Source organism: Aquarana catesbeiana, linkage group LG10, assembly GCF_042186555.1.
Source record: "Aquarana catesbeiana isolate 2022-GZ linkage group LG10, ASM4218655v1, whole genome shotgun sequence".
Lineage (NCBI taxonomy): Eukaryota > Metazoa > Chordata > Amphibia > Anura > Ranidae > Aquarana > Aquarana catesbeiana.
The window spans coordinates 118,557,731-118,575,410 of record NC_133333.1 but is presented as its reverse complement, the minus strand read 5'-3'; the positions used below and the strand labels follow the sequence as shown (position 1 = coordinate 118,575,410).

Sequence of the window (17,680 nt, the reverse complement as noted above, 5' to 3'; positions counted from 1 at the left end):
CGCCCCGGCTGTGTTGTGATTAGTTACAGCACAAGCCAATCAGTGTATGCCGGCCAAAGATTGACCCCTGACACACGCTGATGGGTTCAGTCATTCAGGGAAGGAAGCTTTACAGCACAGAGCTCTGAATACTGACAGGCGATCTTTGTTTCTTTATTCCCTGCAAAGTAGGGGAAAAGCCAGCAAGATTTCTTAGTAAAAGTGCCACATAACACACAGTAAAAATTAAGTACACAGTTAACCCCTTAATCGCCCCTAGATGTTAAGCCCTTCCCAGGCAGTGTCATCAGTACAATGACAGTGCATAGTTTTAGCACTGATCACTGTATTAGTGTTACTATTGCAGTTAGTGTTAGATTGTCCGCCATACTATCACAGTCCCACTAAGTCGCTGATCACCATCATTACTAGTATAAAAAAAATAAACAAATAAATTCCAGTATCTATACCAGACATTATGGCTCCATTTACACCTCAGCATATTGATTTACTGGTGTGTGTGTGTGTGTTTTTTTTTTTTTTTTTTTTTTTTTGCAGCTTTTTACAAGATTTTTAGAAGTGTATTACAAGTGTTTTACAGCATCTTTGCTTAGCCAATCAAAAATAGAACTAGAGAGATGAGAGGGGGAGGAAATTACAGGTGATCAGAGTCCTTTTTCTGCTCAAGTAAGGCATTTCTATTGAAGTCTATGGGGCCAAAAATGCTTGTAATCTGCCAAAAAGAAGCTCATGTGCTTTTTAGAGCTTCAGGTGTTTTTCTTCAGGCGACAGAACTCTCAAATGTGAACAGAGGCCATTGAAATGAATGGAATTTTGCTTGTTGGGCGTTTTGGAGCTTCAGAGCTGAACGTTTTACAAGCTGAAAATCACTCTAACTTTCATGCAAACCAAATAATATACACTTATTGAGATTTTGTTATACCAAAGACATGTAGCAGAATACATATTGGCCTAAATTCATGAACAAATTAGATGTGTCAAATTTTTTTATTGGATTTGTTTTATAGCAGAAGATAAAAAATATTATTTTTTTTTTTTTCATAATTTTCTGTTTTTTTTTTTTTTTTTTTTCATTTATATCACAAAAAAATTAAAAACCAAGTGGTGATCAAATACCACCAAAAGAAAGCTCAATGAATTTGTATGAAAAAAATTCTATATATTTTGTTTGGGTACAGTGTTGCATGACAGCGTAATTGCCAGTTAAAGTAGAGCAGTGCTGTATAGCAAAAAACTTTCTGGAGGTGAAGTGGTTAATAAAAGAAAATGACTTTAACCACTTCCGGACCGCCCGCCGTCGTTGTACGTTGGTACTTTGACGTTGAGTACCGTTTTTATGAGAGCAGATAGCTGCCATAACCCTGGTATTTTTAAAAACAGCGGGCAGTCCACTTTCGGATAAAAGTGGTTTCTGCAGAGGATTCGCCGCAAGATCACTTTTATCGGGGCCGGGAGAGGTGCCCACCCCCCTCCCGCCGTGTCCCAGTCATCTCCACCAGTGGAGATAATCCGATCCTTTCCCCTCACAGGCTGGAAGTTGAGTGAGGGAATGATGGCTCCCACTCGACTCCATACCATTGGATGACGGAAGCGACGTCAAATGTCACTTCCACCTAATGATCTTAAAGAGAAAAAAACATTTTATTGAAAAATAAAAGACTTTTTTTTTTTTTTTATCCCAGATCTCACATTAACCTCTTCCCATCCTGCATATAGTCAAATGACGGCCGCAAGGTGTCTCCCTCATCATATGACGTCCTCGGCTTCCCAGCCACTAGGGAGCGTGCGCTGGAGCCAATGTGCGTGCCTGACGGCCGCGATGTCCGCCATGCACCCGTGATTGCTGGTCAGAGCAGGGATGTGGATCTGTATGTCCACGTCATGTCAGGGGTGAGGAGATCAATCGTGGGTTCCCAGTACAGAGGAACACTGATCGGTCACCTCCCCCAGTTAGTCCCCTTCCCCCCACAGTTAGAATCGCTCCCTAGGTTACACATTTAACCCCTTGATCGCCCCCTAGTGTTAACCTCTTCCCTGCCAGTGACATTTATACAGTAATCGGTGCATTTTTATAGCATTGACCGCTGTATAAATGTGAATGGTCCCAAAATGGTGCCAAAACTGTCCGATCTGTCCACCGCAATATCACAGTCCTGACAAATCAGATCGCCGCCATTACTAGTAAGAAATAAATAAATAAAAATGCCATAAATCTCTCCCCAATTTTGTAGGTGCTATAACTTTTGCGAAAACCAATCAATATACGCTTATTGCGATTTTGGTAAAAAAAATATGTAGAAGAATACATGTCGGCCTAAACTGAGGAAGAAATATGTTGTTTGTTTTGTTTTTTTATGGGGATATTTATTATAGCAAAAAGTTAAAAATATTGTGTTTTTTTTTTTTCAAAATTGTCAGTCTTTTTTTGTTTATAGCACAAAAAATAAAAGCTGCAGAGGTGACCAAATACCACCAAAAAGCTTTATTTGTGAGAAAAAATGATCAAATTGTCAAATTGGTACAGTGTTGTATGACCGCGCAATTGTCATTCAAAACGTGACAGCACTGAAAGCTGAAAATTGGCCTGGGCAGGAAGGGGGTGAAAATGCCCTATATTGAAGTGGTTAAAGAGGTCTTGTCATATTTATTTATTTTTATTTTTTTTCTATTACTAGGGATGTTTACATTCCTTTGTAATAGGAATAAGTGATCATCATTTTTTTTTTTTTTTTTTTTTTTTTTTAAAGGGACAATGTAAACAATGTTTTTTATAACAATGTTATAAGTAATAAAAAGTTAAATAATAAAAAAAAAAAAATTTTAAGCGCCCTGTCCCCCAGTGCCCGCGCGCAGAAGCAAACACATACGTACGTCACGAACGCATATGTAAACGGCGTTCAAACCACACATGTGAGGTATCGCCACAATCGTTAGAGCAGGAGCAATAATTCTAGCATTAGACCTTCTCTGTAACTCAAAACGGGTAACCTGTAGAAATGTTTAAACTTCGCCTATTGAGATTTTTAAGTGTCAAAGTTTGTCGCCATTCCATGAGTGGGCGCAATTTTGAAGCATGACATGTTGGGTATCAATTTACTCGGCGTAATATTATCTTTCACAATATAAAAAAATGGACTAACTTTACTGTTTTCATTCAAAAAAGTGTATTTTTTCCAAAATTGCGTTTGTAAGACTGCTGCGCAAATTCGGTGTGACACAAAGTATTGCAACGACTGCCATTTTGGTCTTTAGGGTGCCTGAAAAAAAAATTATTTTTGGGGGTTCTAAGTAATTTTCTAGCAAAAAAAAAATGATTTTAACTTGTAAACACTAAGAGTAAAAAATTGGCTTGGTCCTTAAGTGTTTTTAATATCTATTCAGGGCCATCTATAACGCAGGGCAAAAGGGGAAGCTGCCCTGGGCCCTGTCAGAGCTGTGGGGCCCAAAGCAGCTGCCACTTAAGCCCTGAGCTGCCCACTGTTTTCCTGGAGTAGTGGGGGCAGCCACTCCCCCCCTGCTGTCCCAAGCAGTGGCCACAATATGACAAGAGAGCGGGACAGCTGCAGGCTTTATATGCTTGAGCCTACTCGTCCTGCTTCTCCCTCTGTCAGGAGCTGCGGACCAGAGTGACAGGGAATGACAGAGCAGTGCTCCATGTTCCTCCCGCCCCCACCCCCGCCTGACAGACCTGTGTAGTGAAGTGTTGTGGCTGTGTGCTACGGGTCTGCTAGGCAGAGACTGTGTTGCACCGCCGTGTTTTCAGGAGAGAAAGAACACCGTGGAGAGAAGGGGAAGGGGATTCACATGCGCATAGAATTGGAAGTACAGAGGTGAACATGGGGGGGGTACAGAGGTGTGGAGGAGGAGGGCATAGATGTGAACATGAATAGGGGGGATACAGAGGTGAATGGGGGTACAGAGGTGGACAGCAGGATACAGAGGTGAATGGGGGTACAGAGGTGGACAGCAGGATACAGAGGTGAATGGGGGTACAGAGGTGGACAGCAGGATACAGAGGTGAATGGGGGTACAGAGGTGGACAGAAGGATACAGAGGTGAATGTGGATGGGGGGGATACAGGGGGGGGTACAGAGGTGGACAGGGGATAGAGAAGTGGGCTGTGGATAGAGGGGTACAGAGGTGAGCTGTGAATGAAGGGGATACAGAGGTGAAGGGGGGGGGGGGGTACAGTGGTGGACAGAAGGATACAGAGGTGAACGTGGATAGGGGGGATACAGAGGTGAATGTGGATGGGGGGTACAGAGGTGTAACGAGGGATAGAGAAGTGAGCTGTGGCTAAAGGGGTACAGAGGTGAGCTATGAATGAGGGGAAACAGGAACTGTGGATGGAGGGGGGGGGTACAGAGGTGAACTGTGGATGGAGGGGGGGTACAGAGGTGAACTGTGGATGGAGGGGGGGGTACAGAGGTGAACTGTGGATGGAGGGGGGGGTACAGAGGTGAACTGTGGATGGAGGGGGGGTACAGAGGTGAACTGTGGATGGAGGGGGGGGTACAGAGGTGAACTGTGGATGGAGGGGGGGTACAGAGGTGAACTGTGGATGGAGGGGGGGTACAGAGGTGAACTGTGGATGGAGGGGGGGGGTACAGAGGTGAACTGTGGATGGAGGGGGGGTACAGAGGTGAACTGTGGATGGAGGGGGGGGTACAGAGGTGAACTGTGGATGGAGGGGGGGGTACAGAGGTGAACTGTGGATGGAGGGGGGGTACAGAGGTGAACTGTGGATGGAGGGGGGGGGTACAGAGGTGAACTGTGGATGGAGGGGGGGGGTACAGAGGTGAACTGTGGATGGAGGGGGGGGGTACAGAGGTGAACTGTGGATGGAGGGGGGGTACAGAGGTGAACTGTGGATGGAGGGGGGGTACAGAGGTGAACTGTGGATGGAGGGGGGGTACAGAGGTGAACTGTGGATGGAGGGGGGGTACAGAGGTGAACTGTGGATGGAGGGGGGGGGTACAGAGGTGAACTGTGGATGGAGGGGGGGTACAGAGGTGAACTGTGGATGGAGGGGGGGGTACAGAGGTGAACTGTGGATGGAGGGGGGGGGTACAGAGGTGAACTGTGGATGGAGGGGGGGTACAGAGGTGAACTGTGGATGGAGGGGGGGGGTACAGAGGTGAACTGTGGATGGAGGGGGGGGGTACAGAGGTGAACTGTGGATGGAGGGGGGGGGTACAGAGGTGAACTGTGGATGGAGGGGGGGGTACAGAGGTGAACTGTGGATGGAGGGGGGGGGTACAGAGGTGAACTGTGGATGGAGGGGGGGTACAGAGGTGAACTGTGGATGGAGGGGGGGGGTACAGAGGTGAACTGTGGATGGAGGGGGGGGGGTACAGAGGTACAGAGGTGAACTGTGGATGGAGGGGGGTACAGAGGTGAACTGTGGATGGAGGGGGGGGGGTACAGAGGTGAACTGTGGATGGAGGGGGGGGTACAGAGGTGAACTGTGGATGGAGGGGGGGGGTACAGAGGTGAACTGTGGATGGAGGGGGGGGGTACAGAGGTGAACTGTGGATGGAGGGGGGGGGTACAGAGGTGAACTGTGGATGGAGGGGGGGGTACAGAGGTGAACTGTGGATGGAGGGGGTACATTATTACTATACAGGATTTATATAGCACCGACAGTTTGTGCAGCGCTTTACACCATGAGGGCAGACAGTATAGTTACAATACAATTCAATACATAATTTTACGTGTTTTTGCTTTTTGGAATGGGGGGGGGAATGTTTGCCTGGGTCCAATCAATATTAAAGATGGCCCTGTATCTATTTTAATGATTTAAATTATTCAGTATTTTTTTTTTATTAGGGGTGACTACTACAGTGATTCTTCCACAGGGATCCCACAGGTATAGAAATGGGTACTTACTGTGCGTCTGTCTGTACTGGATAAAAGTAACGAAGCAATAAAATGTGTACCTGACATAAACATGTAAAATCTCCTTGACACTGCCTGTTATATTGGTACATACAGTGTATATATATAAATATGATAATTACACAGAATATATACAGTAAATAGATAGTAGTACATAAAGGTGAGCAGGATGAATGTGAACATTGTGTGCTCTGGGATCTGGCACACGATGTCCTCTCTAGACACGCCCCCTGCAGGTGACTCCATCCCCTGGGAGAAGCAGTGTGCTCTCCCCATGTGTTACCCGCCCCGCCCCCTCCTGACGTCACTAGCTGTCAGATTCCAGCCGGAGGTATTGAGTGTCCGGACTGAGGAGAGGCGGAGGAGCCGAGTACATTTGGAGGACTCAGATCAGAGGCTGTACATTGCAGAGCACACCGTCCTCCTCTGTACATCGCACTCATTTCACCATGACCGGCAGTAGTAAGGTGCAGCAGATTCCCGGAGCCATCGTTATATCTCATCTCCTGGACTTCGTACTCCATAGAACCAAGGTGAGGAGTCCGGAGGGGGTGTCCTTCCAAGGGGGTGCCAATAGTAATTGCCTCTCATTTCACGATCTCTATGACTTCCAGGGGTACATGTGATTTACATGAATGTATATGGATGCTACGTAATAAAATACGCCTTTATTTGCATCGCCTGGGAGCTGGTGCAGAACTCTGCCCATAGGAATGTATTGGCGGAATACGCTGCCTGTACGCTTTACGTCCGGGAACTTACACCCAGCGCACGCGCCTAAAAATACAAGTATTTACAATTCCCACGTACGGTGTATTCTGTCAATACAGTCCTGTGGGCAGTGTATGTGTGTGTGTGTATATATTATATTATAAATAAATAATAAAAAAAAAAAAAAAAAATATATATATATATATATATATTACTCCCAACTGTCCCTGATTTTAAACAAAGTCCCTCTGTCCCTCTTTCCTCCTTATTTGTCCCTCATTTTGGATTGATCTATATAGTTGTATATATTTCCCAGTGATAAAGCTTTCATCCAATTTCTAGATTGCTGCATTTGCAAGTTTCAAAAGCCAGTATAAAGGAATAGTAGTAATAAAAAAGCACTTGTTGGTTTAACTAAGCATTTCTTTCCTATAATTCTCCTTTTTAAGGGGGTGTGTCCTATGCCTACATAGTTTAGCTAATAAGCGTCACTCGTTCCCATCTCAAAAAGTTGGGGTGTATGTGGAGAGAGAGATATCCCTCAGACAGGGCTTCCATTCTCTGCAAATATAGGCGTAATTTATGCTGTACACTCCTACACCTGTACTTACATGTGTGCTATGTGCTGCTTTCACAGGAATTTGTAGTTTTAACTAATATAAATGTTATAAGAAATCCGATTTGTATTGCGGTGTGGTGTGACTTACTTTCGATATCGCACTGGTGTGAACCGGGACTCCAAACTCCAAAGAAAAGATGCTGGGATAATTCCTATCAGTATTATAAAAAAATAATATATTAAAATATAATATATATATATATATATATATATATATATATATATATATATATATATATATATATATATATATATATATATATAATTTTTTTATTTATATAAATTTATTTTTTTATAATACTGATAGGAATTATCCCAGCATCTTTTCTTTGGAGTTTGGAGTCCCGGTTCACACCAGTGCGATATCGAAAGTAAGTCACACCACACCGCAATACAAATCGGATGCAATGTCTGTGTAATGCGATTTCAGCCATACAGATAGTATGGCTGAATTCGCATTGCATTCGGACCAAACTTGCACAGGACCCTTTTCTTGGTCCATACCAGAATCGGATCGCATGGGTGTTCACACCCATGTGATCTGATTTATGTCTGAACTGACAGTTCGCACTGCGATATGCAAACTGATTTTGGGGTGTCCTTAACTTTCTATTGACACTCTCAGCGGTTCACAGTGTGAACTGCCTTGCGAGTCATGTGTGATGCGGCAATCCGCAGTGGATTCGCAGGGTTCCCGCATCGCACTAGTGTGAACTGAGCCTAACTCTAGTTTTGTCAAACAATTGAAAATTACTGTATTCAGTAAATCTTTTAGTGCATTAATTCATTATTTACTCTGAATAAACTATTATTTCACCATGCCCTCTCTAAAGCCGCGTACACACGGGCGGACTTTTCAACCGGACTGGTCCGACGGACTTTCAACAGACTTTTGACGGAGTTTTTAACGAACGGACTTGCCTACACACGATCACACCAAAGTCCGACGGATTCGTACGTGATGACGTACACCGGACTAAAATAAGGAAGTTGATAGCCAGTAGCGAATAGCTGCCCTAGCGTCGTTTTTCGTCTGTCGGACTAGCATACAGACGAGTGGATTTCTGGGTCCAGCGGAGTTACGACGTAAAGATTTGAAGCATGTTCCAAATCTAAAGTCAGTCAGATTTTTGACTGGAAAAGTCTGTTGAAGGTCCGATGAAGCCCACACACGATCGGATTGTCCGCTGGACCAGTCCGGTCAAAGTCAGATCGTGTGTACGCTGCATAAGAATAGTATTTGAATATGTGACTAGTTTTACATTTTGAATATGTTACTATGTGACAAGTTTTTGAGGGTCAATCTTCATTACAATCACCTGAGCAAATCTTAGTATTGCAATAAGAAAAGCTGCAACGTCTGCATCCCTTTAGAAGGTGGTGAACCCTTAGAGCTCTGCCACCCAACCTAAAGCCCAGGGGCCGCCTCTGGCACTTATTCTGCAACCCTTTGGGCCCCTACAGACACTAATTTGTGTTTTTCTATTGCCCTGTTATAGCAGTGATCTCTAGCAGTCTTGTGTAATGTGTCTTCAGTCAATGACTGTCTCTTGAAGTAGGTTACCAGTCTCCAACAACTCCTATATCACGTTCAGTCTTGGGCAGCGTGTCCACAGTCTCTGACCATCTCTTGTATGATGTCCACAGTTTCTAGATATCTCTTGTCTCTGGCCATCTCTTGAATCATGCCGAATATTCATTCGCTATTCTCACACACCTGGGCGGGCTCCGTTCGCATTCTCTGCACCACGAGCCCTCCCTATTTTGAAGCCTATTAGAGCCTCTGGCTCTAATCGGTGCTTCAAAAAAACACCCACCCCACATTGGAATTCATGCGTCCGTAAAGTGGCCGTGCGCCCTTAATGGATGGGCCGTCCCTGTCTCTGACCAGCTCTTGTGTCATGCCCGCAGTCTCTGACCAGCTCTTGTGTCATGCCCGCAGTCTCTGACCAGCTCTTGTGTCATGCCCGCAGTCTCTGACCAGCTCTTGTGTCATGCCCGCAGTCTCTGACCAGCTCTTGATAGGGGCTCTCGGTTGCCATAGTGCAAGGAACCTCAGCCTGTATTCTTCATTTTAGAGAAAAGCAGCTGCTGAGGACAGACCTTGGAGAGTCATTTTTGTAATAAATGACATAGTGGCTTGTGTAGCTTTCCTTTAAATGTTTTCTTGCCATCTGATTAGTGTGGACACCGGTAATTGTATCCAATATATTTTCAGAAAGTGAATGGAAAATGTACTAGTTAATATCTTTAATACATCTAAGTGGCCTAAGGTGAACATGTGCTTTACCTGTGCAGGGCACACTACTAGGTTCACTTAAAGCCTTTCTCTGGGGAAATAAAAAATCCTCCCTTGCTGCCCTGCACTGTAAGGATTAGAAGCAAATTTCAGGGTACTGGGAAAAGCAGTTTTACTTACTTAATCTTCTGCTCCCCCAGCAGCCAGTGCTCTCCTCTTCTGCCCTACTCTGCAGCGGTGGACGGTCTCAATGTCCTCACTCCCAGTGCAAGTCTATGGGCCCTACATCGTACTTGATGATGTCAGAGGACCTGTGACCACCGGAGCATGGGGTGGAAGAGGCTGTGGAAACCTGTTTACCAGCCTGGAGGGAGAATGCAGGAATCAAGGATCAGGTAAGTAAAACTGCTTTTCCGGCCCCCTAGGCCTAAATAAGCATGATTTAACCCTTGCAGTGAGGATTTTCACTTTCCCCGGAGTTCAGCTTTAAATGCCAAGCACACTAGCTGCCCATACTTAAAGATGATTTGCAGGTAGTGTATTTTTATATAGTTACTTTGGTTCAGTGTGAACTGATGTAACTATGTATATACCATATCTGGCCAATGTTCCTGGAAGCTGGAAATCACTGAAGTGGTACCGCTACTCTAGTGATCTCTAGTAGCTTCTGGGTCCTGTGCTGAGAGGTCGGCCTGGTGCATTGTGAACACAGGAGGTCAGCTACACAGCATAGGTGCCGTTTGGAGAATGCTTTAAATTTACCGAATGAATGCAATGTTCTGCGATTGGATGAGGTGGGGCGGTGACATCATGCTCTCCACCTTGTCCAATCAGAGAACACTTTTTTCTTTCATTCAGCAATGCTTTGCATTTGCTGAATGGTGCCCATGCCTCCGATCTCCTGTATTTGCAATGCATAAAACTGTCCATTCAGCGCAGGACCTGGACGCAAGTAGAGATCACTGAAGCAGTGGTGCTGCTTGCTCTAGTGCTGCTCTGATTGGACAGAGCTGAGGAGCCATTCTTTGCCCCATTGAGAGCAGTGGATAACTGAATGGCCATTCCCTAGTAGTGTTATATGGGAATGCAGAGAGTCACATGCTCCCCAATATCTGAAACTACCAGGTATTTTTCTTCACTACCGACAGCTGAACAGATTGGCGAGAGAGAAGGAAAGGTAGTAGGTATGTGGTGGTGCCATTAAAGTATTACCAAAAGGTATGTATTGGTGGTGGTGCCATTAAAGTATAAAAACTTTTCTTTAGAATTAGAGGGTGAGGGGTTAGAACATCTGTCTGTTCTTTATTGCTTTCTGCACCCTTGTTTAGGAAGAATTACTCTTTATAATTTCTAAAATTTTCATGTTGCCACAGAGGGGGATCTACTAATGGCTTGTTCTGATGACAACTGTCTAAGCGGGGATAGACCTCACATTAGAAAGATATCCACTCACTTTTTGTTGAGTCCTCAGTACAGGAATTGAAGGAAAATCTCCCTGGAGAGACACAGATGGCAGAAAAGATGACAGTGGTTGAAACCCGTACCCTACTCTATCCAAAGTTTTATCTTTAGATTTACTTTAAAGCGGCCCTGTTGCTTTGCCCTGTGTTATCATAGTACAGGGGTGATTAGGGGCACGGAGTGGATTCTTGTGGCTGGGTTCATGGGTGTATGTGAACAGCTGTGGCCGTGACACCTGTACAAAGCAATGGCAGGCTGATGTTTGCAGGTATCCCCACATCCAGCAGTTACCCGCCATGGTCTAACCCTGGGCACAATTTTTTTGCTGTCGAAGGTCACTCATCTGTCCCTAATCTTTGTAGAAGCTTTCTGGTTCCAGTGGCAAAAATCCAGCAATTTTTGCTGCAGGAATCTGCTGTATGTCCCTAATCAGCCTGTGAATGTAGCCAAAATTGTTTCATTTTTGTAGAAACTTTAACTGTAGTACTTATATGATTGGACTGTCTGTCTGCTTTTGCACATGTAGGCCAAAAAGTCCAAATGCCTTTTTTGCCAATAACTGCAAAGTAACTATCTTTATTTCTGAGTATTTATAAAAAATCTTCGTACAATTCAGCCCACGTTGACAGATTCCAGGTAACAATTACATAAGAATGCGGCATTGCGTGCACCAGTGAACTTTATCACCTCTTTGACTTTCTTAATGTTTGAACTATGTGACTTTCCTGTTCCTGCCAAGACCAGTACAGTCCAGCTCTTATGTCATGGATTAAGTGGAGATACTGGGAAAAGGGGAGAAGGGAGCATGTGACGTACTTTGTCAATTTTAACTCCCAGCATGCCAAACATGCTAAGGATTTTTTTTCAGAGCTTTTAAAGACTGTAACATACATCTGTGACAACGGTGAACCATGACTATGAAGTGTCAGTAGGGCAGCTTATTGGGGTGCGGTGATGGGGTGTCAACACAAGAGCACAAGTGGGAGACAAACCTCACCAAAACTAGGACCTTCAACATGGTAACATCACCAGGTTTTGTTTTAAAAAAAAATCTGCAGATTTACAAAGTTTAAAAATACTTTCAAACTGACATTAACCTGATTAATATGAGATTTTAGTGATTTAGATTTACTTAACGTCTTGCAGAGGTTAAATGTTAAGGCCTCAGGCACACTGACATATATATATATATATATATATATATATATATATATATATATATATATATATATATATATTTTTATCTCCTAGAAGCCTCCTTCCTGACAGCAGTGTTTTGGGGGAAAAACGCCTAACGCTTGTAAAAGTATGTACCGCTTTTACCCGTGTCAAGTGTCTGGGCGTTAATTAATTTCATTGGCTAGAATAAAGGACTTGTTCTGGCCATTGAAATAAATTAACACTCAATTGCTAAACGCATATAGTGTTTAGGCACGTTTAGCAGCTTCAAGTGTTTTAAAGGATGAACTGGCTGTGGGTTTTTATTACCTGCCTGAAAACACTGCTAAAAGCCTATGTGTGCATGGACACATAGGATAACCTGCAGGGGAGTTTAGAGGCAGTAAAAAGAAAATGCCAGACGCCCCTAGAAGTAGCTTCAAAAATTCTCAGTGTGCATGAGGTCTAAAGTTTCAGGCTGGGTTCACACCTCCGACGGATGAGGCTCGCAGCAGGGGTCCGGTGTGTCCCTATTCTCCATTCCAGGGACGAATTGGAGCCAAATGTTTGCAAATTTGGCTGTGAAACTGAGCCAAAGATGCACAGCGTTCCTGTGCAAGATGCTCCGCAGCTGCAACAGATATGTGAACCGGCTCCATAGAGAGCCGGTCAGAATCTCTTGTCATGCGAATTGGATGAGGTGAAACCCACATCCAATTCACATAGGTGTGAACCCAGCCTCAAGCTGGGGTCTCAAGAATTTAATTGGCTCAAAAAAACTGCGCTTGCAAAATAAAATAAATACTCACATTTCTGCTGGCCACTTAGTTAAAGCGGTATTAAACCACACACCTGGTCATAATGTGCCAGTATGCATCGCATTGCAACTAGCACATTATGAAAGACTTACTTGAAAATCAATGGTTCCCTATGAGAGGACATTTATTTGAATAGAAGTCGCACCACAAGTCTGATCACGCCAAAAAGAAAAAAGAAAAAAAAAACTGGCGTGGGGTTCCCCCCAAGAGCATACCAGACCCAACGCACCTTGTCGCCATGTTGGTGAGGACAAGGGCCTCTTCTCGACAACTCTGGCCGTTGGTTTCGGGGGCTGGGGGCTTATCGGAATCTGGAAGCCCCCTTTAACAAGGTCCCGATCCTGGCCCCCACCCTATGTGAATGAGTATGGGGTACATTGTAACCCTCCCATTCACCCAAAAAAAAAAAAAAAAAGTGTCAAATATAAATAAATACAGTACACGGGTTTTTGACACTTTTTTCATACCCTCCCTTTCCTGACCTGCCGGGCTGCATGCTCAGATAAGGGTCTGGTGTCGATTATGGATTATGGGGGGGGACCCCACGCCATTTTTTTTTGGCGTAGGGGTCCCCTTAAAATCCATACCAGACCGAAGGGTCTAGTGTTGCTCTTGAGGGGGGGGGCACACCAAGTTTTTTTTTTTTTTTTTTTTTTTTTTTCATTTTGGCGAGGGTTCCCCTTCAAAATCCTCAGCCCACAAGCCGCACTGCAAATCGTATCATCATGATCCGACTTGTGGTGCGACTTCTATTCAAATCAATTTTCTCTCATGGGGAACCCTTGATTTTTGAATAGATTCAGAGAAACACTGCTAAATGCAAGCGCGGCTAAACATGCATTAACGCCAATGCAAAAAGCTACTAAAAGCCAGTTTTTACAGCCGCTTTTCCCTGACGTAGGTAGTGGCTTTGCAGTTCGCTTTTCTAAGGCCCCATGTGCATGAGGACTTATCTCTACTTATAAGGCCTCATGCACACAGGGCGTTTTTACAGCTGCTTTTTCCTGGCGTTGGTAGTGGCTTTGCAGCTCATTTTTTTCTAATGCCCTGTGTGCATGAGGCCTAAAGGGGAATCAGGCCCCAAAGTCTGTTGAAAAATCAACACTTCTGAGAAAGTGCCGATCTCTTATGGTCCCCTATAGAACCCAGTGGTTCCTCACACTGACCTCCATGTCTGTACTGTGGGCTTGGGGGTGATTGCTCAGCAGTGGACTGCAGGAGCGGTATGTATATACTATATTCTTTTGCAGACGTAGTTTTTTTGCCAATTTAATGTTATCAAGCCCTGATGAAGAGGGATTATTTGGCCCCTGGAATGTGTTGCATGTCATTTCTTGTCTTTTGGCTATTCATGGATTTATTAAATTACATTTCTGGACATCGTTTGGCCCTTATCCTGATTCAACTATATAAAGAAAGACTTTTTAAGCCAAATGGCCGCTGTCTGCAGGGGGGGGGGGGGTCCCTATTTTTTGGGGAGCTGCTGAACCTAGGATATCCAGCTTAAAGGTCCCTTGCCTACTAAGTAAAGATTTGTATTCACTCCCTTTCTTCTGGGACAGGATCACTTTATATGTTAAGGGATTGAGTACTTAAATGTTAAGGAAATTGAGGAGCATTGAACGTAGCTGCAGGATTTGCTCAGCTTTCCGCTAAAAACTTATACTGTTTTATTTGCAGTTGATTGTTTTTTTTGTTTTTTGTTTTTTTTATCAAACTGCCTCGCTTTTGTGCTTGCATTGTGCTGGTCTCTATTGCATTTCAATAGAACTCTACAGAAATTAGTTTACTTCTTGGTTGTTAAACAAATGAAGTAAAGAAATCACACTCCAAGTAGGTGTGGATTTAACTTTTCAATGCTTGTCCTCACAAAGGAGTTAAACAGCCAATAGATAGTAAATTCCTTAAATATTTGTTAGTCGTTAAAACTTTGGTCAGGTGTCACTACTTCACTACTCCTCCCTCCCCACTCCCACCTCCTTTGTTCAATGATTTCCCAGAACTGGAAGTACCTTAGAACATTCAGTGAAAGCCATTCAACTGCCAGGCTTAATGGATTATTAAAAAAAATAAAAAACTTCAGACAGTTCTAACTCCATGAACGTAGTTTAGGCAAATCTAGTATATAAATGATACTCTACGTACTTTGTACTCATCCTGCTTGCTCTGGCAGTGACTGAACATACCCTTTCACACTAACAGCGCCCGCCGTTGCCGCTAAAGCGCCGATCGTTTTAGCGGTGCTTTAGCGCTGTTTTAGCTGTGCATTTTGGCTGCTAGCGGAGTGCTTTTAACTCCAAAGAAAGGGTTAAAAACTCCAGTTTTGTGGCGCTTTCAAATCGCTTTTGAGGCACTTTGGAAGCGCTGTCCATTCATTGCAATGGGCAGGGCATTTTGGGAGCGCTAAGTACAGTGCTCCCAACCTGCCCCAAAGATGCTGCTTGCAGGACTTTTGGTAACGTCCTCCAAGCGTACCACCCAAGTGTGAGAAGTCACACTGCAGTGAATGGGAGGCGGTTTTCAGGCGCTTAGCAGAGGCTATTTCTAGCGCTAAAACACCTGAAAACCTCCCCAGTGTAAAAGGGGTCTAATGCTAGCCACACATGCATAGCTAGATTTACTTGTGGATATCCTACCAGCAAGGTGTATCCATATGCACTTCCTTTCCTAGGGTGACAACATTTTTTCACATGCAGACTGAACAAGAGAAATCAGATTTCTTCATCCACTAAACACGGAGGAATCACCCCTGCTGGCTTTCCACAGTGCCCTTGGATATCTGAATACGCAAAAAGGGACTTCTGAAAGGATGCAGTCACTGTTCAGCTGACGATTTTCAGCTCAGCTCCTCTCAATTTTGCAATTTGATGTTTTTCAAGCCAACAGGGTGGTGGTGCCGTAGTGCCAATTTCATCTGATTCAAGTACTGTAGCCGACTAAGAGGTCCAACGCTGTCTTCTGAGAACCCAAAATCTTCACAGCTTGTTAGGATCCAGGACAACCATCTTCAATTTGGAAAATGGCTATGACTTTCTGATGACTCACAAGCCAGCCGTCTACTGCGCATGCGTGAGATGCAGACTGGTCCTGTGCCCTCCTGGGGTCATTTACTAAAGCTGGAGAGTGCAAAATCTGGTGCAGCTCTGCATAGAAACCAATCGGCTTCCAGGTTTTATTGCTAAAGCTTAACTGAACAAGCCAAAGCTGAATGACTACCATGCAGAGCTACATCAGATTTTGCACTCTTCAGTTTAAGTAAATCTTCCCCCTGTGTGTCCAAGGTGGCTGCAGGTTGGGGGAGGGGGGTGTGTGCAGACTAAGGGGACATCATACTCTCCTACGTGAGGAAGTGGAAGCCCGTGCCTGCTTGAAAATGCACAAACTTTCCCCCCCAAAAATTGCTAAATGCGTAAAAGGGAGGAAGTAGAGTTAAGATTTTGGGATGGGTAAGATGTGAATTGTGTGTTTGCGTTTCACTATATAGTTAGATTACTTATACATATGAAACACAGAGCTTAATGTGGCTTGAATCTGTGTTTGTGTAAAACTAAACACAAAGAGCAAACCGTAAAAAAATTAGCTGCACAAATAATGGTTCAGCCCAGGTTCACACCGATGCGGTGCAAGAAACACAGCGATTCATGTGCATTTCCCACACCGCATAGCAGTCACACTGTGTTCATGCGATCTACTGCAGGTGTCAATGTTAGGTTAATGACACCCCAAAAGAAGCAGTGCGTTTGCCTTAATTGGATCGCAGGGGTATGTACAGCCATGCTATCCTATTACAGTACGGCAAAAAAAAAGGTGCCTGCACCTTTTTCATGCGGATGTAGTGCAATTTGAGCCATACAAAATGAATGGGCTCAAATTGCACCGCACATAACCGCATGTGATTTGCATAGGAATGTGGTGTGAGTACTGTGCGAATTACATGGGGTTCCACAGCGTGAACCAGGGCTTCCATTTTTTTTTTTCACCTAAAACAGATGGTATCAGTTATGGTACCTTATCAATGAATCTCTTCTCTGCAGCCCTTTTGGAACTTTAAATTCCTCCAGAAAAAGGTGAAAATAAAAAACAGAGGCAATTGTGTGTTTTGTTAATGGGGTATCACTAATTATTTGCTTGTATTTTTAACCAGATGCACATTTTTGCAAAATTGTTGTATCGGTAGGGGTGACAATTGGATATTCTTCTTCTGGCAGTGCCAGCAGGGGAAGCGATTTTTTTTTTTTTTTTTTTTTATAATTTTATATATTTTTTTTTAATATAACAGGAGCTAGTAGTCATTGGCACTGGTGTTTATAGTTGTGCTGGTAAGGCTCGGTTCACACATGGGCGGCACGACTTGCAGGTCGCCTCAGCGAGGCGACCTGCAAACGACTGCGGGGCGACTTGCGAGACGACTTCTGCATAGAAGTCTATGCAAGTCGCCCCAAGTCGCCCCCAAAGTAATACAGGAACCTTTTTCTAAGTCGGAGCGACTTGCGTCGCTCCAATTAGAACGGTTCCATAGCACAGAACGGGAGGCGACTTGTCAGGCGACTAGGTCGCCTGACAAGTCGCCCCAGTGTGAACCGAGCCTGATGGATCATTGAAATCTGTGACAGAAGCCTTTGATAAATGTCCATGTTTCAGAGCTTGTGGGAGACAATCTTGTGAAGGGATCTGTGACAATGTCAACTGCCATGTTGTAAACCCTTTGAGAGGAATACTGGAGAAAAGGCACATCACAGGGTTGTCAAGATAAGCAATCATCATCCTTTCCAGTCA

At 44.2% G+C, this 17,680-nt stretch overlaps 1 protein-coding gene across 5 annotated transcripts in view; it reads left to right on the top strand.

Annotated features, from left to right (window-relative positions):
• The window catches only part of USP2 (ubiquitin specific peptidase 2), a 180,930-nt gene that overhangs the window by 104,500 nt on the left and 58,750 nt on the right, over window positions 1-17,680 (top strand). The window contains exon 1 of one of the 5 annotated variants that reach the window (XM_073602550.1): window positions 6,205-6,431. The exons of the other annotated variants lie outside the window; for them this stretch is intronic. Coding sequence (XP_073458651.1) covers window positions 6,348-6,431 — 84 coding nt within the window. The 5' untranslated portion in view covers window positions 6,205-6,347. Of the gene's footprint in view, window positions 1-6,204; window positions 6,432-17,680 lie in introns of those variants that run through there. 5 annotated transcript variants of the gene reach the window in all.